The sequence below is a fragment of the Musa acuminata genome, chromosome BXJ1-1 (genome assembly GCF_036884655.1).
Source record: "Musa acuminata AAA Group cultivar baxijiao chromosome BXJ1-1, Cavendish_Baxijiao_AAA, whole genome shotgun sequence".
NCBI lineage: Eukaryota > Viridiplantae > Streptophyta > Magnoliopsida > Zingiberales > Musaceae > Musa > Musa acuminata.
Genome location: NC_088327.1, coordinates 14500328 through 14526073, shown reverse-complemented (window position 1 = coordinate 14526073; position 25746 = coordinate 14500328). Strand labels below are relative to the sequence as shown.

At 39.2% G+C, this 25746-nt stretch overlaps 2 protein-coding genes across 3 annotated transcripts; one reads left to right on the top strand and one right to left on the bottom strand.

Moving 5' to 3' along the window:
• Window positions 1-1597: 1597 nt before the first annotated feature.
• Window positions 1598-3635, bottom strand: LOC135587220 (phosphoribulokinase, chloroplastic-like). The gene is made up of 5 exons (XM_065078367.1): window positions 3078-3635; window positions 2696-2780; window positions 2519-2603; window positions 2203-2447; window positions 1598-2120 (listed from the first exon to the last, which is right to left on the bottom strand). The coding sequence occupies exons 1-5, from the start codon at window positions 3605-3607 to the stop codon at window positions 1842-1844; spliced, it is 1224 nt and encodes a 407-aa protein (XP_064934439.1). The 5' UTR covers window positions 3608-3635; the 3' UTR covers window positions 1598-1841.
• A 973-nt stretch (window positions 3636-4608) lies between these two features.
• On the top strand, window positions 4609-25492 carry LOC135675709 (protein SENSITIVE TO UV 2-like). Of its 2 annotated transcripts, XM_065186141.1 has the most exons (13): window positions 4609-5112; window positions 5992-6030; window positions 7761-7879; window positions 15499-15761; window positions 15865-15896; window positions 16011-16385; window positions 18163-18231; window positions 19905-19987; window positions 21105-21452; window positions 21562-21668; window positions 22489-22640; window positions 23782-23978; window positions 24860-25492. In XM_065186141.1, exons 1-13 carry the CDS (start codon window positions 4657-4659, stop codon window positions 25125-25127), a joined length of 2508 nt encoding a protein of 835 aa, XP_065042213.1. In that variant the 5' UTR covers window positions 4609-4656; the 3' UTR covers window positions 25128-25492. The 2 variants fall into 2 exon arrangements, with proteins under 2 accessions (XP_065042213.1, XP_065042218.1); XM_065186146.1 differs by lacking the exon at window positions 18163-18231.
• The last annotated feature ends 254 nt before the right edge of the window (window positions 25493-25746 follow it).

Sequence of the window (25746 nt, the reverse complement as noted above, 5' to 3'; positions counted from 1 at the left end):
TCGATACTTAATAACCCTCATAAGGTTGACAACTACTCCTGATAACCGACTATATTAGATTTGAAACTTCTAAATATATAAGTTCAGTATCAAAGAGTGAAGTACTCATAAATGACATCCTTGGTGTCTCAAGTCTAAGGATCAGATACACCATTGGGATTACAAAATTGTTGTATGACAATAAGGCATCATCAACCATCCAATATTTTGTGAGCGGATCAATCGGTGAACTTATTCTCCAATGAGCACATGTACTGTATCCCTAGTGTCCCTACATGAGCAGCTATGAGACCAATTGGCTCCATCATATGAATGGGTACATAGTGCATCAATCTCTCCAGTTATCTCGATGTCCCTCTCGAGTAACATATGACCACGATTATTTAAGGCTTGTGTTTAAAGGCAAATAAGTCTCATTATCGTGATCTCATCACGATCTAATTTTCATTGCATAAATCCATAGACATAAGTATATATATTCATGCAACAAACAATATAAAGTGATAAAATATTAAATAATATAATAAGCAAAAAGAGTGCGTATCATGTCACATGTGTCATCACTCATGTAATTGGCTTGCAGGGCACATATGACTAGCAATAGAGTCAGCAATTGAAACTTGAATAACTTATAGAATAAAATAATCTTGTCATAATCATAACTTACGATTAATATTTATCATTACGATGAGTTCTCTTGATATTTAAATTTTCTTTTTTTATGAATAACCGAGAGAGGCAATGATGTAGCCTAATAGATCCTAAAGAAGAGATCGATGAATTATACTTATTAAGATGTATAGTTGCTATCTTTCCGGAGCTTAAAAAGATTAGAGTTGTTGTCTTGATATATATAAGTCTTGAACTATTATTACTTAAAAAAACAATACTTGAAACGTGAAGAGAAAGATATGTTGATAAGATATTATAATCCAATAACAAAAATCCAGAACGAACTGATGGTCTGGTTTGGATGCACAAATAGCAGAACTCTAATCTATTTGAGGAGATCAAATTTGAGAATTACACATGATTTGATCTGATGAAGGAGACGAGAAGTGTATAAGGGAGGATTTGATCAAAAGATAATGATCTCTTCCATTCTCTCTTGAGTTCTTCTCTTGATCATAAGTGTTAATACACAGTCGAAAGGATGATGATAAATAATAGACTATCGTCTAGTTGTCAAATATGGATCCAAAATGCTAGGGAATGCCCACCATGCAAAAATATGTTATAGAGTATATTACGCTACGAGATTGATAAGGAGTCCGACGTCTTCATCTTCGATGCAATGCTAGAATTCAAAAGCAAGAAAAATTATAAAGCAACAATGGGATACACAAGGAAGAGAAATAGTGGTCGCCGGTGGGATGAGAAAGAGGGAGCATAGCTTGAACCAATGAGAAAGAGGGAGCATAGCTTGAAACAACAAGGCTCTAATACCATAAAGAATTTATAAAGAAAGAGATGATATTATCGAGGTAATACATATTTATTTATATGAGAAATTTCTTTTAATCATATGCTAAAATCATATGATTATAAATATATTATTAATGCTTAATTGATTGAGAATTAAAACATATAAGGAATATAAAAAAAAAATCATTCTGTATTATGATCTTCTATCACCAGTGACTTGCATGATGACTTCTACAAAGACACAATTCCAAGAGAATCTCCAAACTCCTTCAACATCCTTTGCAGCCAACATTAATACAAACTGACCAATAAAATCAGGTCAAATTTACAATAAGAATGACACCAGAAGAGACAGACTCCTGCATGTATCTACATTGCAAGTGATGCACAGTAAGTGTAAAAGAATCAACATGAACTCAAACGGGACTCAGACGGAGGCATCTGCGCAACTGCTTCCTCTTCAACCCATGGCTGCTGTCTCCAGCAATGATCTGCTCATACAGTTGCCTTATCTTGAGACCAATGATGGTTTGGAAAAGGCCAGTCCCGTCGTTGCTGCCAGGAAAATCTGCATGCTTCAGCATCTGCTGCGTCACCTCTCCATAGTACTTCGTCGACAAGTTGCTCAGATGGCTCTCAACATATATCAGCTCATCTAGTCTGTCAAACTGCCCATCCATCTCCAGTACTGAAGCCTGAAGAAGAAGAAGAAGATGATGACACAGTGGAGATTCAGCTTGGAGAAGTAAAAGAATGTGACTTTGAATGTGAAGTTACCTCATCAGAGAAGTATGTGTCTGGGCCATAGAAGAATCTGATGCCAGGATATGAGCAACTTAGCTTTCCACCACAGGGTGTCCATGAAATGGCGGAGCCTTCATCGAAAAGGTAGACCGGGGTGAAGTGCTTCACCCCTTCCCTCATCACCAGTCGAACTCTCAGTACCTCTGGTGCACTCTTATCTGGAATCAACCGGGTTGGTAGAACTTCTATTATGACATCGGCGAACTGCTTTTGTGGATCTGACAGAGAAGCAATGTCATGAAATCCATGTCCTGTGATCTAAGTTGCTAGATTAAAAATCAGGATGTACCAATATACATATCGAAATCGGATTTCCGAGCTTTGATGCTGGCTTTGATGCTCTCGAGACTCTCCCCTCGTTCTGCCATATCTCGCTGCAATGTGTATGATGGCGTGGAACCTTAGCTGCGAGATTGACAACAGATGTTTCTGACCCAAATCAGAAGCGAGTTCTGTTTCTACTGACCTGAATTTTCCATGCAAACTTCACCTCGTTGCTTATATCCAAGTAGATACTGAAGTCCAGGAGACTCCTTATGCGTGGATCAAACCTGAGAGCAGAACATAAGAAAGCCATTTGTCAGTCACAGTAGCAAATGACACGAACATTCGACTCTAATAATACTATCAGGTCATATCAGAGATTGGAGATGCATGAGGAGCAGCACGAGGAGGGAGCTGCAGCAGCAGGAGGAGAAGAGGAAGGAGAAGGAGAAGAAGTAGCAGCAGCAGCAGAAGAAATTATGACAAATCAGACATTAGTGAATGATCCAAAACTATAAGAAATCACGACAAATCAAACATATTGTCGTGACTGGGATCAGAGTAACAAGAGATATGTAACTCACAGTGGATGCAAGCCTTCGATGAACAAGATGTTTGGTGGGCGTATCAGCTCAGGTGGATCCAAGCGGCCAGTGACATGGTTGTATACAGGCTTTTCCACGGCCACCCCACTCTTGAGGGCTCTCACCTGCTCGTACATGAGATCGAAATTGTTAGCCTTGGGATCCAGCGCAGTGACACCTTTCTCCTTCCTCCCTTCCCTGTCCAAGGCGTGGTAGTCATCGAGGCATATCACGGTGGTGGCGTCACCGACAAGTGTGTTGGAGTAGGCGTTGCGCCCCCTCGTTGGCTCCGCCACCCCCCCGAGGACACTGGTCAGCCTCCTCATGAAGGTGCTTTTGCCGCAGCCGGAGTCTGCCGCCAACCCGATCACCACCGTCCTGGTCTCAGCCGAGCACGACACCCGGGTCCAAGCTCTTCTCCTTGCCTTCCCCCGGCTGACGCAGAACATGAGCTGCTTCCGGCACGAGCCGAGGTGGCTCTCCGAGCAAGAGCACGGCATAGTAACGCGGTATAGCGAGCAAACCGACATGTTTGCGAAGAAGAGAACGGGATAGTACATAAGCTGTGCCTCTCTCTCTCTCATGGCTGTCATCATTATATAGCAGTGATCGGACCTGCCCACTGTATCGGACATGAGCGTTGATTCAGTGGCGGCGAGTCAAAACATCGTCAAGCTCCATGTCCACGTTGATGATGAAAGCGGTGCTCGAGCCCTCTGAATCGATGGGAGGCACGCCATCTGCCCAAACCTACAGGCTGCCGCGGATACCATGTCGGTGTACGCCAAACCCACCTGGACTTGTCGGCTGTGCTTCGAGCGGGCTTCGTGGGACGACGCCGGCCCAGATGAAGCCATGCCGAGATGCCACCAAAACCGCACCCGGGAACGCTTTATCGAACTCCCCGAAATGAATCCATGGGCTAAAGTGCCACCACATCACAAGCAAACTTTGCGACGCCAAGTATTATAATCTACATCGTCTTTCCACTGATGAATCCAGTGTTAACAGGCCACAGAAGGAAGCCGAAAGCATACTTTTCGTGTCGTTAGCACTTTAAATAATGTCCGCAAACAGTATCTTGACACAATGTTGGATCAAATTTCGAAGTAATTAAAGCGTATACTCAATATTTTTTTTTCTTTCTTCATCTGTCTATTAAAGAAGTTTTAAATATACCTAAAATTTTAGATATATTTAATAATAGTTCACATTTAAGACTAGTAAGCGAGCAATGACATTAATGATTCTAATAACGGTAGCTTTTTAATTTATCCTTCTATATAAAGCCTTAAAAACATTCCTACAAAATCTAAAATATATTCATCGTAATTTTTAATAAGCTATTCTCAAACCTTCAAGATTCGTGTTTTTGCAGATCAATGGATCTCGACGGACGGAGGATTTGAACTCGGAAAGAACGCCACGTGGGCCTTCTTTCCCACGGCGGTTCATCATCACGTGCAAATCACGTGACATAAACACATAATGATACCTTGGTTCTTTCCCGGTACCGGCTCCGTCTCCGCCCTTCACCACCCTTTCGGCGCTACCCTCTCTCGCTCTCTCTCTCTCAGTGATGAGCTTCGAGGGAATCGACGAATGGGATGAGAACTTCCTCGACGAAGCGATTCGCATTGAGCTCGAAGCTCTGTCGTCAAGAAACCTCCCTTCCGACCCACCGGAGCCAACAATCCTTCGCCCTTCTTCCTACGCCGACCTTAATTCATCCTCTCGCCCTCACCGTGATGCGATCGAACCCCCATACGGTCGCGTCCAATTGCATTCGGAGCGGGAGCCGGAGCCGGACTCCTTTGCTCCCATACCTTCTTTTGGTCTCGGCGCAAGGGGTCTGGCTTTCGACGTTCGCGGTGGAGGCCTTAGCTTCTCACCCCCACGGGAGCTCTCCCAGAGACATGTGGAGAAACCTAACTCGGAGATGGATTGCGAGATCTTGGAACCTTGGGTTTCACGGGGTGAACGGTTCAGCGGCGGGGGCATAACCGAGAGGGACAGGGAAGTAGAGAGATTAAAGGTTAGCTTTCATTTTTGGTTGACGTCTCAAGATTGAAGGGTTCTTGCTACTTTTCTTCGTAATGTTAGGGTTTATTGGAAACAGTTGGTGTTTTTCTGCGACGACTTAGTTTTGTGGCAAAGTTCAATTTTTTTGGGGCTTTGGGATCTGATGGAATGAAATGATAGCATCCGAATATGCCTTAAAACACCTTATCCCTCCTCTCCCTCACTTCAGTCTCCATTTTCTTGTATTCAAACGGTGCTTTTCCTCCTGAATTGGCCTTAGCACACCAACCTCACTCCGGTCTCCATTTTTTTTCCGTCGTCTAATGCGCAATTGACAATTTAATGGACAACAGACAGAGGCCTGAACGCAGGGCTGAGTCTCCAAAATGGAGGTATCATGATTTTCTGCATCATTTGACTCACATATTAAGAATCTGGAAACCAAAAAAATAAATATTTCTGAGTTAATTACTCTGTGGTAACTGAATCCACATGTTCACAAGTATGTTCTTTTCGTGACACTTGAACGAGTATCAAAGTATTTTTTTCTCATATCTACTTATCTTTTTCTTAAATGAGCGATGAGTTGCGTGTTTGTCTATACTCTTCCTGTTTTGGATTTGAAGTGAGTATTCTTTTGGAATGTAGGCCAAAACTGTCTATTCGGGCTTGACATAATTGTACCAATCTTTTTTCTAGAAGAACTTGCCTTTTCATTGACACAGTTATACATGCTTAGGAATCTGCCTTGTTTATTTTTTCACTTATTTTTATTCTTGTACACTATAAAAAATGAAGTGCTGCTAGAAATTGGTGTCCTTTTTTCGTAAATGCTTTTGAATTTTGTTGTTATTCTGAAGAGGATCTGACTTATCCTATATGCACATCTCAGAGGGAGTTAGGCCGTGTCTCCAAGCATCTCAAACACTTGGTACATTTCTAAACCTTTGTATTCCTCATACTGAAATTTGTTTCATGACCATTAGTGATAAATCACTTGGGACCTTATACGTTTTTTAATGCATTATATACTATTTAGATGGTAGCATTGCTATTCCACTTTGTTGTACATAGTAGTTTTAGTCAAACTAAGAGTCAGCAAATCCATTTGTATTGTGTTTGATAAAGTTTTATCAGGTTATTATCTGTTCACCCTCTTCTGAAATAACTAGCATCTCAAACACTTGGTACATTTCTAAACCTTTGTATTCCTCATACTGAAAATTTGTTTAATAACCATTGGTGATCAATCACTTGGGACCTTATACATTTTTCAATGCATTATATACTATTTAGATAGTAGCATTGCTATTCAGCTTTGTTGAACATAGTAGTTTTAGACTTTTAGTCAAACTAGGAGTCAGCAAATCCATTTATATTTTGTTTGATAAAGTTTATCAGGTCTTTATGTGCTCACCCTCTTCTGAAATGACTCATTTTGTTAGTTGGCTCATTTTGTGGTTTCTTTTGCACATGTTCAAATCATTTTATTTGTGTCCTCCATGTTATATCCTCATTCAAGTTACTTCTAATTGTTCACAAATTTAAATTTTATTTTATTTTTCTTTATTTTTTTAGTGATACAATTACTAAAGAAAAAAAATGTCTTTTTTTGAATAGTTCATATGCGTTATTTTCTATTAAAATAACAAATGAGACAATAGACACATTCACTTTCTTCCTTTTGTGAGCAAAGGGGGTGTCTTTCAAAATTTCTTAGAGGGTGAGGACTAGAAAATATACCTAAAACTTGTAAAAGGAAGTTACTTGTGGAATTAGGTTTTAGCATTTGAGGAACTTCTGTTATTGTTTCTTCATTGCTGCCTCAATTTTAATATGTATAGTGCTAAAAGTTGCCAAAGACTCTTCTGTTGCTCTCATACTGGACTCCCCAGGACCAGTTGATGGAATGATATTGGAGGTTATCCTCTGCATTCTTAGTGCAACTGCAAAATCATTCCCTGCATATTGCGATATTGATATTGGAAGAACTGTGACCCATAATATGCATTTGGTTGACTAATTGGGTAAGGCATGCCTACACCCTCAACGTCCTCCAAGTACACAACGGCATTGATTTTCCTAAGCAATGAATTATTTTATTTTGTGTTACTTTTTTTTAATTTCTCAATCACATGTTCATGAGCCATTACCTGTATAGCTTTTGCATTTTTGTGTTCAAGAATTTGTAGCAACAAATGTATGTGAAAATTGGGCTATTTGCATGAAAAAATTGTGCTTGTCTATTACTTGTCAACTTAAGGGTTTTGTTTTGTTGTGGATGGTGCTATATGGCATTGGGTTATTATGTCATCTGTTGCAGTGTGTGATGTTTGTGATTGTGCCAATCACATGGCAATGCATGGGCACATGATTATTTCATGGTCGATCAAGGGTTGCTTTTTTAAAGGTATGGTATGTTCATGCCTTGTGTTGCATTAACACTATCACCTTGCTGAGGGTTGTATAGGCACTTCCTTAGCTTGGTGAGAGATTATGTTGATGTCTTTTATGTATGGAATGTAATGATACATCTTTAATTAAACAACGTCTTATATTTAATGCTATATTAGTCAACTATTTTGTTTTGAGTTATAAACTCATATCCACATATATTGATCTCACCTTTTATCATTAATCCCAAATGGTATATATGTACAGGAACATGAATGCACGGAACTAAAAAAGGAAAAGACCAAGAAAGATGAGCAACTTAAATTGGTCTTTTCAGAGATAGAAGCTAAAGAAGCTGAGATCTACAATTTGAAAAGTGGGAAATTGTTAGTGTATCTGCTTTCCCTCCACTTAATCCTTTTCTGTTTCATGAATCTCTTTTGTTATTTTAGTCACCTAGATAAGGTATTACAATAAGAATGCTATATTACTGTTAAATTGCATCTCATGACATGGTTATTTCTCCTAGCTAGATGTGGTTATGCTATTACAGTAGGATCACTATTCAATTTTCATTTCTTGGTCAACTATTGTACTAGCTGGGAAACCGTGAGAATTCTTTGACATATGAATTCAAAGATATCTGCAGCAAAATGACTTCTTTTTCAGTTGGTACAATTTCATACCAATCAACTGCCTTATCTGTTGATGTCTTGCTGATGGCATATGTTATTGGTCATCATCAACCTGTTGAAAACCTGCCTTTTTAGCCATCTGATCTCTTGAATATGTGCTTCAAGGTTACAAGGATACTTTGGTATTCTTGCATGATATTGAAATGTTTTTGGTACTTTTTGGATATTTTTTGATATATGCTTGACACTTTATTGAAGTGTCCAATTATTTTAATGGTTTTGATTAATTTATATACTGATAAGACCCTGGGGTTTTATCTTGAAGAAAGGGGAGAAAAGGGGATGATCACTTCGAGGGGATCAACCTCCTTGATCACTTCGAGGGGACCGACCTCCTAGGGTTTGTCAAAAGACTAAATAATATTTCATTGCTTGTCAAAAAGAAACGGTTACATCACTATTTATAGAGTTCCGCCTAGAATCCACCAGGACTTGGACTCTTAATAATAAATAAATATTAAATAAACTTCTATCCGGCTCTAACTGAACTAAACAGACTCAATAAACATTATTCAAAAGCTCAGAAAATAAAAGGGTCCTAATAATTCCTCCCTCTTCAAATCAGCCTTGTCCTCAAGGCTGAGCAGCATCAAACTCGGGGAGTTTCTCTTTCAGCACTTCAGTCATAGGGTATCTACGGCGCATCGCAATCCATTGATCGAGTAAGTACGGTCTCCACTTCTTGATAGTGTAAGCAATAGGTTAGCCTTTTGGTATTGCAGTCTTCTGAAAAACCCTCTCCATTCGATGGCTAGTGGCAGTTGTGACTTTACTTCCACGTCTTCCCTTTAGGATCATCTGCTTTCCATTAATAAAAAACTTCATGATTAGTTTAGAAAAATTTCACGAAACATCACCTTAGGTTGATAGTCATTCAATTCCGAGCACCACTTCGAAGTCTTCTAAGGGTAGTAAAAAGAAGTCCACAAGAAACTATTGGCCTTGAAAAGTCAATTTAATCCTTGAGCACTTGCTATCATGGGTTAAAATCTGTCCATCAACGACATTTATTTCTAATTTGTTAGTCTTCAATGTGGTAGGTCAATCAATCGGGAACCTTACTGTCCATAAAATTGTTAGTGCTACCAGTATCAATCAAAACTGTAACATGTTAATGTTCCAAAGTTCCTCCAACTTTCATAGTTTGCAAGTTTGAGTAGCCGGCTAATGCATGCACTGTATGTATGATAGGTCCAACATCGTCATCAGAATCCATACCTTTATGATCGGAGTCTACATTGTTAGCTTCCGGTTCCTCCTCAATTGGTTCAATCATAGGAAGTTGCCATTGTTTACATCGGTGCTCCCTACTCCACTTTTCATCATAGTGCCAGCACAAACCCTTCTATGATCTTTCCTTGAGTTCTTCTCTGTTAGTCTTTGAGTGTTAGGGTTCTGGTTGGGAATAGTTGGTGCGGGTGGCTTGTTGATCATCTGTTTGTTATCACTTATGTTTCGACGATTTTCCCTGCTGATTTTTTCCTCATGTAAACGTGCAAATGATATCGCAGCGATCATAGTGCGGGGTTGACGAGCTTTGACTTCACACCGAATACCTGGATTAAGTCCTTCGATAAATGTACCCATAAGTTGTTGTTCAGACCAATCTCTAGTTTGATTTGACAATCTTTCAAACCTGCTCTCAGTGATTTAAAAAGCGCTAGGCGCCAAAAGGCGCCAAGGTCCAAAAACGCCCGAGGCGCTAGGCGCTCGCCCGAGCGAAGCAAGGTGCTAAAATATAAAAATATAAAATATAATTAATAAATATAATTATTTAAAATTTTAAATAAAAATATAAAAATATATAATATAATTAATAAATATAATCACATTAACAGTATAAACCTGCTGACGGAGAAACGAGGAAGCAGCGGCGAGCGGCGACAGCAGCGGCGAGCGGCGACAGCAGCGGCGGCAGCAGTGGCGGCAGCAGCGGCGGCGAGCGACGGCAGCGGCGGCAGCAGCGGCAGCGGGAAAGGGAGCGGAAGGCGCGAGCAGCGGGAGGCCTCGAGGGAGGCGCGAGCAGCGGGAAGGCTCGCGGGAGGGCTCGCAGGAGACGCGAGCAGCGAGAGGGCTCGCGGGAGGCGCGAGCAGTAGGAGGGCTCGCGGGAGGCGCGAGCAGCGGGAAGGCTCGCGGGAGGGCTCGCGGGAGGCGCGAGCAGCGACAGCGGCAGCGGGAGCAGCGGCAACGAGCGACGAGATCGCGATCGGGATCGGGATCGGCAGCGGCAGCAGGTTAGTGGTGGGTTAGGGTTAGGGTTGGGGTTATATCGGTTTAGTTGGTTCGATTGAACCAACTAACAACCGAACCAGGACCGAACCAGACCTAAAATTCTGGTTCGGTTTACCCAGGCGCTCGCCCGAAGCGCCCAGCGCCTTGGCTCGGGCGAGCGCCTAGGCGACGCCTGATTGAAGCGCGCCGCCTGGGACATTAGCGAGGCGCTCGGGCCTCGCCTTGCCTTGCCCGAGCGCCTAGGCGAGCGCCCGAGCACCTTTTGCAATCACTGCCTGCTATGATATTCCAACACTATAGAAGTTTGATGAATTTTGGCGAGTTGTCCATCAACATTCTCGTATTCAGATGGGCCAAAGCGAACAAGAAGCCCTCTTTTGAACTGCTCCCACAAAGGAACTCCATGGCAAGTTTCATACCAATCATACCACTAGATTGCATCTCCGTCTAGCTGGATTGAGGCTATTTCTACCTTGGATTCTTCTGGGGTCCTGTGAAAACGTAAAAAAATTTCTGCGCTAGAGATCCAACTAGTCGGATCCCCATCTTCCCATCTCGGAAATTCTACCTAATGCGTGGGTAGTTTATATCACAATCTTGGGGCCCTTTTCTTGTATCTCCAAATCTGTTCAACATAGAACTTGAGTTTCCATTATGTTGAAATCTGCTAAAGTGCTCCAATAAGCTCTTTTTGAAATCGTGAAGGGTTTCTTGTAGCCAATTCTCAATTCTGGTTTCCAATACTTCCATTTGTGTTTTTACTGAGTTAACGGTAGCCATTGTGTAAGATTGTAAATCTGTAATCCCTTGTTCTTGTTTTTGATGTCTGGTCAAGGGCATCAGCACTGTCCTATTTGGTGCTGTTGCTATAATGCTAATCGGTGGCAGCACTGTGGGAGTGAAGGGATGCTGCGAGGTTGCGAGATGTAGCTATGGTCGCTGCGTGGGAGATAGCGATGCTTGCTGCGGAGGGCCGGGAGGCAATGATGGTGGTGCGGTTGGGGGCAGCGCCGCTGAGGGCTAGTCATTGCGGTGGCTGAGGCGGTGGAGGACAAGGCTGTTGCACGGATGGGAGGCAGCGTTGCCTTGTCTCTATCGAACTGTGAAAGAAGGCGAGGGCGACGCAGAGGGATCGCGGGTGGTTGAGGAAACAACGACGGCTGTAACGGTCGCTGTTGATGCCGGCGGCGAAGAGGGGAGGAAACAGCGGCGGTCATAGTTGCCCAGTTTTAATCACTGCGAGGAGGGAGGGTCAAGCGACTGTGGTTGCGACCCAAAGGGAGGCAGCGAGGGTCGTGGCTGGGAGCGGGTGGCGGTGGTGGCAACCGGCGCCTGCGGCAGCAGAGGGTGCTCTATTTCTATCGCACCACAGAAGGAGTCGCTGGCGATGCCGAAGGATCACGAGCGGTTGAGGAGAAGGCTGGAAGCGATGGTGGCTCGGGTGGGATGCGGTGGTGTTGTGAATATTGGTGGAGAAGAGAATTGGTGGTGGCGCGGTTGGGAACAAGGGCAATCGGTGAGTTGCCCTGTTTCGGATGCCGCGAGGAGGGTCGAGCGGCTGCGACTATGGCTGAAGCTGTGACCTAAGGGGAGGCAGCGATGGTGGTGCGGCTAGGGGCAGCGTCCCGACGGTAGAAGCGACGAGGGGGTGGTCTGCTGGTTGGGAAACAGCGGCTGTGGCGCAACGGTGACGGTGGTCAAGCGGCCGGGAAGCGGCAGCGGCGATGGAGAAGGGGCAGTGGTGGTCGTTGGCTGGGAAGCAGGGGTTCCTTCTCGGTCGAGAAGGATTGGCGTGCGTGGCTGCCGGCTTCACCCTTTCTCATTTTTTTTTTTTATGATAGCTACGGCAATACTGCAGCGAGAATGCCAAGGATCGCCGCTCTGATACCAAATGATAAGACCCTAGGGTTTTATCATTGAAGAAAGGGGAGAAAAGGGGATAATCACTTCGAGGGGATCGGCCTCCTAGGGTTTGTCAAAAGACTGAATAATATTTCATTGCTTGCCAAAAGGAAACGGTTACATCACTATTTATAGAGTTCCACCTAGAGTCCACTAGGACTTGGACTCTTAATAATAAATAAATATTAAATAAATTTCTATCCGACTCTAACTGAACAAAACAGACTTAATAAACATTATTCAAAAGCTTAAAAACTAAAGGGGTCCTAACATATACCTACTGGGTACTTGGGTGATGCTTGATAGATACTTCAATAGAGGAATTTATTTTCTTTGTTAGTCTTTTGATAATCGACTACACTTACTAAATAGATTTTGATTTTAGATGTTATATGTTGTTTGCTTTGATCATCCAATGATGCTTAATGAAATCTATTTCTGATCTCCTTGATTGTAAATTTGTGCTGCCTTCAATTCATTTTAAAACATTATTATGTTACAAATAATTTTTGCTTTAAAGAATCAGGGATACTTCGTAATTAATTGCTTGATATGTTCAATAAATTACAGCGTCATATCCTTCAGTGCTTTAATGGTGCAAGCTTTTGCATATAACATTATATACATTTGACAAATTTCTAGAGTTATTGATGTACTTGTACATATGATGTGAGCATCTTCTGTTGGTATCCATGTTTCATTTATGAGCTTGAAATTTCATTTTCTATATCTGTTTTACAATGAAAAAGTGTTGAAGGTCAAAATGATGTTGGTGTTAAGTGATAACAAAAAATAGTCACTGAGACTGAATTGTCTAGACATCAAGTTTCAAAACAGAAGAAGCTGTAAGAGCTTCACTGTTGTGCACTCAGATGAAGCAGCCATGATACATGTAATTATGCATTTTCTTGTGCCTTGGCCTTTATGTTACATGTATCAACCTTCTAGGTTGTGTCATGCACTAAAAACTGTATCAATTATCAAGTTGTATGCACCTACTACTATAAATATTTTAGTAGTGATTTTTTAATTGAATGTTGTTTTAGAGAATTGTGTATATTGGCAAGTTTCTTGGAAGAATAATTTAAAGCTGTCAATAAATACACATATAATTAATGGTTGAAAACTTGAAATAAAGTTTTGAATTTTACATCAGGAAAACATGTAATTTGATAAATAACCACAGATGGAGTTCAGGGTGCCTTTGCTTATATTTATAAGACATTGATAATAATATTAGTCTGTTAACACTATGGTTAGTCTGTCCCCCAGGAACTGCTGCGTTACTACCTTCTTGTTTTGTCTTTATGTAATTTGCTTATTATTTAATATTATCCAAACCATTTATATGGTAGTATTAAGGATAACCTAACATCTTGTTGTATTATCTATAGAATAAAATGCCACCAACTTGTTCATTTCAAAGCAACTCTGGTACAACTCAAGACTTTTGATATTTCTACTTCTGAAAATCATAGTGACACTGTACGGCTATCTTTGAACTCCAAACCATTTTAGAATGTCAAGATATGTAGCTTACTGATGCAAACGCGACACCTTTGTAAAGGCATAATCGGAGAGCGGAACTATCTTGTTTATTATAAATCATATTATCATGTATAAGAAAGCAAAAATGAGCCTTAGATGGGATCTTTGAAACAAGTAAGATTAGTTTAGAAGGTATCGCTCATAAACTAGAATATGTGACATGACATGGAAACAGTATCAACATGTACTATGAGCGATTGAGAACTTACTTGACATATCGGGTCAGATATGCTTGAGTTAACACATTTGAGGAGGGTTCTTTGGCATAGATTTCATATTTAAAAGAACTTGTCTTTGGGGCAAGTAGATAGATCAGAAATGAAGTGATAGATTTCACTTCTTGTATACTGTAAACCTCACTGTCCTTGGTACCAAGGATCGCCGTTTCGAGTATTAGACTCATTTCAGTGATCTGGTCGAATCGGTACATACCGGTCAATACTAGTGTACCATGTGTTGGTACACCGATACATACCGGTGTTTCGGAAAGTAAGAAAAAGAATAAGAGGAAGGGGCAGTGTAGGAAGAGGATGAAGGAGTAAGAAAGAAGGAAGAGGAGGTGGAAGAAGTAGGAGGTAGAGGAAGAGGAGTAGAGGCGTACCTATGAGAAGCGGGGCGGTGGAGGAAGAGGGGAAAGGAGGAAGACGCAGAGGAGGAGTGGCAATTGTGTGAGAAGCGATTTGGGCAACGGCATTGCATGGCGATGGTGTGACGAGAGTTCTCGGCATGCATGGGAAGTGGAAGAGGCATACCCATGAGAAGCAATTAGGGCAAAGACGATGCATGGTGGTCGTGTGCGACAGGGTCCCGGCGTGCATGGGAAGCGGAGGTCGCATTGAGAAGCAGAGGTTGGAACATGCAGTGCGCATGAGAAGCGATTAGGTTAGGAAAGTTTCCTATTTATATGACCGGACCGCACTGCTTTAAATAGGGGTGGTCTGCGTATTGATTGACGCTTGAATTTGTATGTACCACCTGTTTCGTACTAACCCATGACCGGTATGTACCGGTCAGTACCACATGGTACATTGGTATGTATTGGTGACTCAAAGAGAAAGAAGGAGAAGAGGAGGAGAGGCAGAGGAGGAAGGAGGAAAGAGGTAGAAGAAGAGGAAGGAGGAACGAGGAAGATAAAGAAAGAAAGGAGGCGGTGGAGGAAGGGGAAGAGGACGAAGCGTACCCTTTGGCGTTGGGCGACAATAGGAGGCAAAACGTGCGAAGAGGGCTCGTGAATGCGAGCCCTAAAGAGTCATAATTAAATATTTTCATTTTTGTTAATGGGTCGGAGAGGACCACCTTAAAAATACCACGCCAGGACCAATAAATGCTGGCCGTTTGGTCCTGGTCCAAAAAAAATGGTGGTCCATGCTCAATATGTCTATTTCCTCGAAGACAGCTTAGAATTGTAATAAAATATCTTAATTCTTGCTTCATTGTATTTCCTGTATTCGATCTTGACATGCATCAGATGGGACAGTATAGATATGAGCCTGTGCCTTCGTCCCTATGGCCCTTCAACACAGCTTTGACTATGATTTATATTAGTGTTTATTGTTACTAAGTCATCATCATTATTATTATCTTTTTGCAAAACCACAATTGAAATCAATGTTATTGTATTTTGCAGAGACCACCGTAAGTTGGATTTTCAAAATGCTGGGACTTTCATTGACCAGGCTTGTCATCATCCTGTTAATGAAGATAACTGTACTTGGCACACATCACAGGCTTTGGATGGGACATCAGATTTTGTGTATAGCAAAACCAAAGGAGAAAATGGACCTTCATCATCACTCTCTTTGGAGCCACGTATGTTTGAATGCAATGAACATAAAGTAGAACATGTTCAAACTACTGGATTAGCTGAGTACCATGGTTTGGTTGATAATAGTAAGAGTCAAATTACTTCCACTTTTTTCAACATTAGAAATATCTGCAGTTACTTGTCTTCTGTCCTCCTGATGATTTTGCTTGTCAATTTTCATTTTATTAGGTTCGATTACCTGCACTGGTGTCAATATTCAGGTACTGACAGTCTTTTTTCTTTTCTTTTTTTTTGCTATTTATTTCCCATACTTTTGAGGAAATTCTTGCTACTTGTTTTCTAACAAAATTGTTTTGGCTTCAATGTTAATACAGAAGAGTTGCTTTCCTAAGAAGGCTGCACAGTCAAAAGGGTGTAGAACTGTAGGAACACAAACAGAAATTTGTCAGGACTGGGGCCATTCTTCACTGGAGGATTTGACTGAGTACCACATTTCAAGCAAGCTGCTTAATATCTGGGATTTTCCAAATAGCCTAATGACAGGGAAGATTATGATTTCAAGGTTGCTTGTCTCTTGCACAGCGGATTTTTGTGTGCTTTTCAGGTGCATGAGTATGACATCCCACACAGATCTGGATTGTCATGCAGATGAAAACTTTTCTCATCACATGACTTTGCATGATGATGCACAATCAGAACTATCACTTGATGCTTCTAAAGTGTCACGTCTCTATGCAATACTTACAAAGGTACAGAAGCATTCCTAAAGCACCATAAGTTTGTATTTGATCTAGCATCTTAATTATGCTAATTCGGAGTATAATCATTTTGTGACTTGCTTTTGCATTTAATATGATAGTGGAAAACATATAAAATTTAATCACAATACAAAGATATATACTCTATGACCATAACCAAGTTTCGTTGGAGCAATCTGGGGTAGGCAGGGTTCACCAACTTGGCCCATCTGTCACTGGGTCAAGATATTTTGAGTTGGATGGCTGGACCTGATCTATTTAAGGGGTTGGATAGGTTGGTGAGCTTTACATTTATTTATTCAGGAGAAAGCATATGGTTTGAACTTTGAATAGTGTCTAATTAATCTTCACTGATAAGGGAATATATGCTTGAATTAAAACATGACTTAATCTCCAGGTCAAAATTCTCCCAGCTGGTCCTGAAGAATGAAACCATCATATCAGTTTAAACAGGGTCAGATCTAGGTTCAGGAAACGTGACATTGAGTGCCATTGAGTGTCAACCAGGTTTGCCATCCTAAAATCGTAATTTGTAACTATGAGCTTTTATACTTAACCAGTTACGGTCCAACTGCTGATTCATGTCTTATTTTTATTACTTCATCTAACACAAGACTGGTTGATATATTTCTTGGCTAGATGGGCTCGAGACAGGCAACCTGATAGCTGAAGAGCTTATCTCATGTAGGCTGTAGAGCATGAATAGGGAACTTTGTAGCCTGAAACTTCTATTAATGGGTACAAACCTGCTAGGGAAGCTCCTTTGAAAACTTAATTATCTATCTGCTTCCATGACGTTCTGTTAGATACTTTGTGTTAATTAAGTATGGACTTGCAATAGGGATACAATTTGCTGCAGATATGCATTTATGAAAAATCTTGAACTAAAAGATACAAACTTATGGACAGACAATGAACAGGTCTGTGATCCTGTTACAAATATTGCTAGTTCCTCTTTTATAATATTGGAATAGACTATATGAGTATTCTAAAAGCTAAAAATTTGTACCATCATATTGAGAAAATAAGAACTTAAGAGTAATCAAGCAGTACTATATGACATTGAGATCTATTAACCATATCAGATGCTTCACCTGATGGTATTAGAAGTGAGATTATCTTCAAGAGTAATTAACAAGAATATCCAGTGGGTAGCAGAATTTGTTTTATCCTGCAACTGTGGCAGAAGAATTTGTTAACATTGCTATCTAACACATGGTCATTTGAATAATATGCTTTTTAAAGTATTATAGTTCATAAGCTGCAAGAAAGCTGTGGACATGGAAAGAGTGGACGAGGTTGAGTGTTTGGTGGCATAGAATGTTCCCTCTGAGGGTGGAGGTGAGTGAATGATGTGTCCCTGGAGAGTACTAGAACCTCCAGAGCTATTTTATGTTGGCATGTACTATGTGCTGATTGCACAAACTATTCACCATTGCTTGTTGTTGTGTTGTTGTGCACATCGATCAGTGGCTGCTGGTAGTGCTGAGTTAGAGTGACCTGTATGCAGCTCATTCAGATTTTTCTTTTGGCCTAACCAGGAAAAAAAGGTCCTGTGGTTTGCCCAAGCACTTCGATATGACAGATTCACATGCTTCTCTTGACTCTCGTATGTGATGTTTTAATTTGAATATTGGAGTATACATTGGATCTGAAGCTTATTATCTCTCATATCAGCAAAATGTGTTTGAAACAATCATTATTTCTAAAGAATTGCTTGCATGATTTATAATTTGCCAGAATAATTTTGTTCTTTTGGTACTTGCAGATGCATAATGGGGTGTCACAATTACATGATTTGCTTGAAGCCTTACTTGAATTATGCACTCTTGAAAATGTGAGCGAGATAAATTGACTATCGAACTTTCATATGCAATTTGTAGATTTATCTTTAATTATTACAAACCTTTGCATGTGAGATAAATTATTACAAACCTTTAATTATTGCAAACATTTGTCAACATGGCATAGAGTCTCTTAAATAACTGTTATAAGCGTGAGATGGATTGCAACAACTTAAAGGTTGCAGGTCAAAAGAACAATCCTTGTTGTTAACATTTGAACAAAGGACGAACACCAGTAAACTTCTCCTGGATGTGAGAAAAGAAATGTAGGGGCAAATTTTGCTGTAGGGAGCAACTTATTTCAAGGCATAGATGAGTTATAGAACCAAAGGAACAAACTCTGAGTCCTATAATTCATTTACTGTGATCTTGTATAATAATTTAGTTATTTGAGCAAGGAGATTATACTTATTGCATGCTGACAAGTTCCAGAATGTTTCTATGTTCATTCAATTATTTATTAGATTACCTTCTTGAGTTCCTTCTCATGTTTTCTCTTTCCAAGAAAGGCTATTATTTTAGGGTTTCACATTATATCTATGAGGTTGGCCAAGCAGCAAGAATCAATTCTGGATAAAGGCTTTTCTGCTTGGCTTGATGAGAAGATTTTGTTTCTCTTGCTAATACACTTAGCAGAAGTCATTTTAGTTGGCTAGAAGTATTCAACAATATGTGCTATACAAAGAAACCAAGACATGGAGTCATCAATAAATAATGAGATGACTATAGAATGCTTGTTTATAAATAATGTAGAAGATATAGAATGATGTTAGACCATGAGAGTTTTATAGCTCTTGCGAGAGCTAAATCACCAGAAATGATCCATAAAGCGAAATTTTTTTGGTGGTGATACTGAAACTTGCATTTGGATAGATACTGCATATTCCTGATGGTGGATTTCTTATAGGCAATGGCCCCTTATTAGATAATTCTGATGTTTATCTACCATTTTTTATCTATTTACCTGTATGTCTTAAAGGAGGCACTGATTCCTAAATGTCCCTCCAGTTTAAAGCTGAAATACTGGAAGTGTGACTTTGGTAGAGCATAACAAAACTTGTAAATAGATTAGAATTGGTGGGAGTGCACTGAGCCCCCTTTTTAGTGCAAGCTTAATAGGTTGCATCAATGTTATGCATCTTCAATGAGTCCTGCCATAAAGAATGTGGGCCTAATCTGTTTACAGTCTGAAAAAAAAAGGCAGGGAATGTTTTGAAATGTTTGAATCTAACATGCTCTTCCTTGATTGTTATGTGAACCATACCCATCTTTCCATACAACAGTTTTTAACACACTTAACCAAGTGACAAATTAATTGGAAACATTTTGTCATAGTCAAAGTGGTAATGTTCTTGGAAGGAACGACTTAATGGGATCTTGTTTTTGCTTATAGGATTATTTTCCTAGGTGCTTGCATGTCGATGTACTTAGATCACTTTCTAAATATACCATGAAATGCTGTCAATGGATTTTGAAAATTACTTAAATGGTTTTACTGAGATGCCACTAGCTTCCATTGGTCTTTATTGTTGAATGCTGACTAGCATCCATAAAATACAATTGAAGTTCTCTTGTCTAACAAACTGCAAAATTCTTCTTGTTTGTTGCTCCACCAGAACTGTATAATTGTTCTGCCTTATAATACATGGATTTTTCTTTTTTGCAGGTTGTTGTTGTTCATAGATCCTTACATATATTGCATATTTTCTTGCAACACTTGTTGAGTTATGAGAAAAGGTCCATCAAAAGGTACAATTGCTGCTTGAGCAAACTTGATCATTGATCTAAATATTTATCATCTTCCTTTCCATTTTTGAATATTATATAAAAATGAAAATCATCTAAAATTGAAGAACTTTGATCCTGAAGTGTGTTATCTAGTTTTTGCTGGTAAAAATAAACAATGGATTCTCATGCATTAGTCATTGACTTCTGTGGGTGACCTATGAATGTCCAGTGCCCATTAGGATCTTACATTGTTTATAGCAAACCTTTCCAGCATTTTATAGAGCCCAACATTTGTTCTTTACAATATAAGCATCAATTTTCATCTTCAACTGCTTTTAGCATTGTTTTTTCTTAATATGATCTTATATATTTCTATCTACCTAGTGCATTCACAATTATGGAGTCTTTTTCTAGATGATGATTTCGCTCGTCAGAGAAGCATAAGACAGTGGTACACTGTGATTCATTTATACATTCCAGTATGCTACTATAGTTGAATTGGAGTAGTCTCTGAATGTTCAAAAGGTGTTTTTTTTTTCATGTAAATGGTGAAAAAAAACCTTAGTTTACTACATTTTTCCTCAACAAAGACATGACAAAAACTAGTCAGACAGCATAAATCCTCAAAAAATTGCATTCACCTCTTCATCATGGGCTTCAACGCTTTGGGGCACTTATTGTTGATAACATGAAAATTTATGGCCAGGGAATATGTCTAATAATAGAACAAGGAACATATCTAATAACAGAGAAGGATTCAAGCTACAAAATGGTCTATACAGTGCACAGGGCTTCCCCTGATGTAGGACCTGGGGAGGGTCCATGTACAATGTTATATGAGTTTAAATGTATTTCTTCATCAGTGGACCCTTTAGACATTTTGATGTTACAGATAAAAGTTAGCAGTCATCTATTTAACCTTGCGACTAGAATGGGAGGTTTATAGGCTTGTATAGGTTTGCACTTGCCATATATGGTCCTTGGATCAGGTCATGCTGTTCTAAAGCACCTATTCTCTTTTGAATGTTGGTATAAGTTACAAATCTTAGGTTATTTAATTTCATTTCATCTGACAGTACTTGCATATTTGTGTGCTTATGGACTTCAAATTTGATTTTTTCCAGTGTACCCTGCTCAGGAATAACATTCTCGTTGGCCAACCTTTGAATGACAATATGCATAGAGGTCTGAGACATCAAGACTGGTATCAGAACATGGACATTCATCATAAAAGAACATATGGCGAGAATGAAAATTCAGGGTTACCAATGGCAGATATAAGTTCTTTTGATTTGGAAAATCTGTGCATGGACAAAGTGGGAAGTGACTGTGACATTAAGTTTCTTTCTTCAGAAAGTTTGGTTTCAATTTTTAAATGTATGCAGCTAGTAGCCATGAAGAATATGAAAGAGGATGTCCGAATTGAAGCCTTAGGTGTGATGATTCTTATTATGATGGAAAGTAACCCAAGTACAGAGAGGGATAAGTACGTTGTACTTAACATTCAATCAGTATGAGTCATTTTCCCTTCTGTTTTATTTAGTTATTCACCTCCAGTATCATTGGAACTATGCTGCCACTTTTGGTACATGCAGGTTTGGGCTGATGTCGTTGTTGGAAGTTCTACCTAAGTTGCTTCAAAAGGAAGCTGGCCCACATGTACAAAAGCATGCTCTTCGTCTATTGTTCTTGCTCCTGAACTGTAAGTCCTCATCTTAGATATATTGTCAGCATTGCCTATCTTTATCTGCTTATGTAAAAGGATAAACTCTATTGATTAAATTATAAATACTTGGTCCCAAAGTTTCATCCAGTCTTTTCTAAGATATCCAACCTTCTTGTTGATCCCTTGAACAAATTATTAGTTTTGTTTTTTATGAAGATGTTGATCAATAATCTCTTTTCCATCGTGCACTAAATCTAGATATTCCAATGTTTTCTCAGTAGTGTGAGGAAAGAAACTGAAACAACTGTATGAACATTATGCAAACCTCATCTTATGTAATCAGCAACTTAACTAAGGTTCACTTGGTATTATGATCCAAAGTAACTAATAACTAATTGTATCCTCATGTACCATACATTAAGCTTAGTGGCACACCTAGTAAAATCACACATGACCAGCCCCCAGATGTTTAATGTTGTCATCCATCAATTGGTATTCTCATCTGTATCAACTGTAGCAACCATGCATACAGGTTCAACCTACCTGCAAATAGCATAACTAATCTTGCCATACTGGCACTTCAAAACCTATATACCATATTTTGTATACTGATGAACTATACTAAGACAACATACTGTTAAATGTGGGATGTGTCAGTATTTGAATCCTTGGTTCCACAGCAATGGGCTGTAAATCCTGTAAGGTGTTTGTGGAAATATACCACAGTGTCTTTGATATTTTTGCAACAGAGTACGAACTCAAGTCATTCAAATGACATTAATTTTTCAATCTATTTTTTCTTGCTAAAGAAATTTTATTCTCATTCAGATCTGATAATCATCTCTTTAAATTGTAGGTCCGAAGATGCTGTTACTGTTTTCTAATGGAGGTAAAGAGAATGATGAGCATGCAGAAACAGTTTATCATAGTGTTGCGCTAGAAGATGCAGTGAACTTGATTCTTGAGGGCTTGTCGAAATGTTTATCACCTGCTGGAACTGGTGATCTGGTAAGCTAACAGATTTTGCTTTGTATTTCTCTAACTAGGGCACAAATCAGTGAAAATTCTGGTGTTACTTCTTTTAATGTTAAAATCAATTTTGTTATTCCTAGCATATCATTTTGCTTATGAAGAGTTGTATCAAATAAGCTCTATTAATCTTTAGTTTAGTCATCCTGCATCTTATGATTTTATCTTCTAAAAGTTAACACCATATTTTTTTTATCCTTTGATCATGTAAGGTCTGCATTGGAATATAATTTCCTTCACCTCTATAGTAATGAAAAGAATCTGATCATTTTTTCACTCTGGAAATTGTTGCTCCGTGAGCAAATGATTAGTTTGCAATGAGGGTTAATGCACCAGACTTAACACACCAGGTGTCCGTGCATGACTTTTGCCTAAAATTATGGTGGCTTTATTGCTACTAAGGAAAATTGCATGAAATTCAGGAAAATAAAAATGTGCACTGATGACATTGCAAATTTGAATGAGGTGGTTAAACATGTATTGATGCTTGCAAACTGATGATTCGTACATAGCTAATAATTCGTCCAATTCTGTTGTGCAATCTGCTAATGAGTACTTGTCTCATCTCTTTCTTCAGGCGGTATATTGATCAATCTGCTAGGATTATTGCCATTAAAAATCCCTGATATTTGACTGAGTTGGTACAGATTATAGTTAATGAGCAAATCTTATCAAAGTTTATACCATCACTCTTTTCCAATTAAATAATGGGTCAAAGATTTTAAGGATTTTTTCAAAAAAATTATCCATCTACTTCAATGCTGCTTTTTTTTTTTCACTTTTTTCCCCTTCATGTTACTAAAATTACACCATATTTGATCATGAGAACTTGTTAATACTAGATTCACTTGTTACTCCTCTCATTTCAAATCCAACAATTTGAGTCATTTGTGTTCAAGTTTATTCAGTAACAGTAAAGATCCTAGCCATCATTGCCATAACTTTCATTGATGATACAATATATAAATATATTTTTGTGCAGTTTTGCCTCTGATGTCTGTGTTATATGTCCAAGTTATAGTTTGTTTTTATTGGAGTTCAGTTATTTCTGCAGTTTTCTGTTTCATCATGGTCCATCTATTTTTTCAGCTCATGTAGAAAGGGAATTTTTTTTTTTCAGGAACTCAAGCTTCATAAACAAGCAATTATACTGTTAGCTTATGTAGCATCATGCGGGAAATCTGGTTTTGAAATACTTTTAAAGTCAGTAGGGCCTCGGGGTGTAAATTTCTTGCAGATAATTATACAAGTTTTGGCATCTGAGTTGGACATAGAGATTGCTGGTTGTGCCCTTCCTCGAACCCTCTGCAAGGAAAGGTAACTTAGAAGTAGGAAGTAGATTTTGTTAGGAGCAAGCCGTCATAGCTATTACTTTTGATAGTAACCCAAAATGGTGATGCAGCAGTTGCAACAGCTAATGAAGTAACAAAGTTCAATTTTCAACATGTCTTGCTTAACTAGTAACACTGCACTGAATTAGTGCATTATTACTATACTCATTTTTTCTTGAAAGAATGCTATCAATTAAATGGTTTCCTAATTTTGAACTTAAACTTGAAAGGAACTAAAGAACTTTCAAGGATCCCCTTTTTTTAATGTTCAACAGAGTGTAGCTCATTCATTTTGAACAGTAAATTGGTTCGTACACATCTTCCAGCAGGGTTGCTTGTATGCCATCTTTATCGTCTTCTTGTTGGCTAAGTCTCAATGTTTTAAGATACCAATCTAGATACAAATAGTCTTACATCACATTATCCCGATGTATAGGTTACCAATATCAAGAACCATTGTTTTGGCGACCGGAGACAAAAAAAATTCTGATATATTGCCTAGTTATATTGTCCAAAAAAGCAATAAAATTAGCAATGTCATGTGTTAATATTTTATTTTGACCCATATTTCAAATCAACTTGTTTGATATCAGTTCAAGTAATTAGGTCCAGTATGTTCGATTTCTCCTATATATTGGTGCCTGATGCATAGATAAACCAAGATTTAGTTTCCACCGGAAGGATTATACAAGAGAATAGATGTGACATCAATTTTTTTGTTGTGTACAGCAGTTTTATGTTTTCCTCTCCAAAGATGCCATCAGTCTGCAATTTTTTACTCTGATGCGTACCTCCTTAAATTGATATCACTTGTATTTCTTTGCAGGACCTCATTGTTAAATTGATATCACTTTTATTTCTTTGCAGGACCTCATTGTTCAGAGAGGCACTCATTCTCTTGAATCGATTAGCATCACATCCTATATATTCCAAAGCTACAATGGAAGCACTCACAAGCAGCAACCCGATTGCCAGCTTGACTGTTGATGTTGTGAGTAGGTTACCTCTTAGAAGCAAAAGTTTATTTAAGTATGATGATGCAATGAAGTCACAGATGGAGGCTGAGACCACAGATTTAGCACAGTTGTTTAGAACACGAGTTTTTGCCTTCGTAGGAGGAAAACATATCAGTTGATTACTCCGAGAGACGGTATGCAACTGGCTGTCAGCTAGTTTATTTCTCTGAGAGAATTCCTCTTTACGGAGAGCTCGTGCTGCACTGCGGACGGGAACTGTTTTTTGATGGTTTTGCATTACTTTTGCAGCCATGTTAAGCCGTATATAAGTTAAATGAGAATGTCGAAGGAGTTGGGGTCACGTAACGTAACACGATAGCATTATTAGTATTAGTTGATGGATAAACTGACCTTTTTTGTCAAATTATGGAGTCTATTTATGGTTGAGAGTCACAAAATCTTGTACAACTAACCGGATGATGAAATGAAAATTTTGACTTGGCATGAGCATCAGGAGATATGTTCTTGCTTGAATCATTCTCAAGAGTGTTTTCAGAACTCATTAGTCTTGTTGATATCCTCATTTTGTACCACTTCTGGACCATAATGAAAAGAACTGTGAAAATTTCAGATTAGTGATGATTAAACATTTAAACCCTTCAATGGGCATTGCCAAATCAAGATCTTGGAGGATTGATGATTGTAGTGATGATATTGAACCATAATACTCTGGCACCTTTTGCATCTTCTTGAATTGTGTTAACAAGTTCATCCAGGTCGGCAAAGAAAATAAATCAC

Coding starts and splice junctions, on each gene's coding strand:
- LOC135587220 (XM_065078367.1), bottom strand. CDS start 3,607: ATGTCGGTTTGCTCGCTATACCGCGTTACTATGCCGTGCTCTTGCTCG. Junction 2,781..3,077: donor ATCGAAGGCTTGCATCCACT/GTGAGTTACATA, acceptor TTCTGCTCTCAG/GTTTGATCCACGCATAAGGA. Junction 2,604..2,695: donor AGTTTGCATGGAAAATTCAG/GTCAGTAGAAAC, acceptor TACACATTGCAG/CGAGATATGGCAGAACGAGG.
- LOC135675709 (XM_065186141.1), top strand. CDS start 4,657: ATGAGCTTCGAGGGAATCGACGAATGGGATGAGAACTTCCTCGACGAA. Junction 5,113..5,991: donor GGGAAGTAGAGAGATTAAAG/GTTAGCTTTCAT, acceptor TGCACATCTCAG/AGGGAGTTAGGCCGTGTCTC. Junction 7,880..15,498: donor AATTTGAAAAGTGGGAAATT/GTTAGTGTATCT, acceptor TGTATTTTGCAG/AGACCACCGTAAGTTGGATT.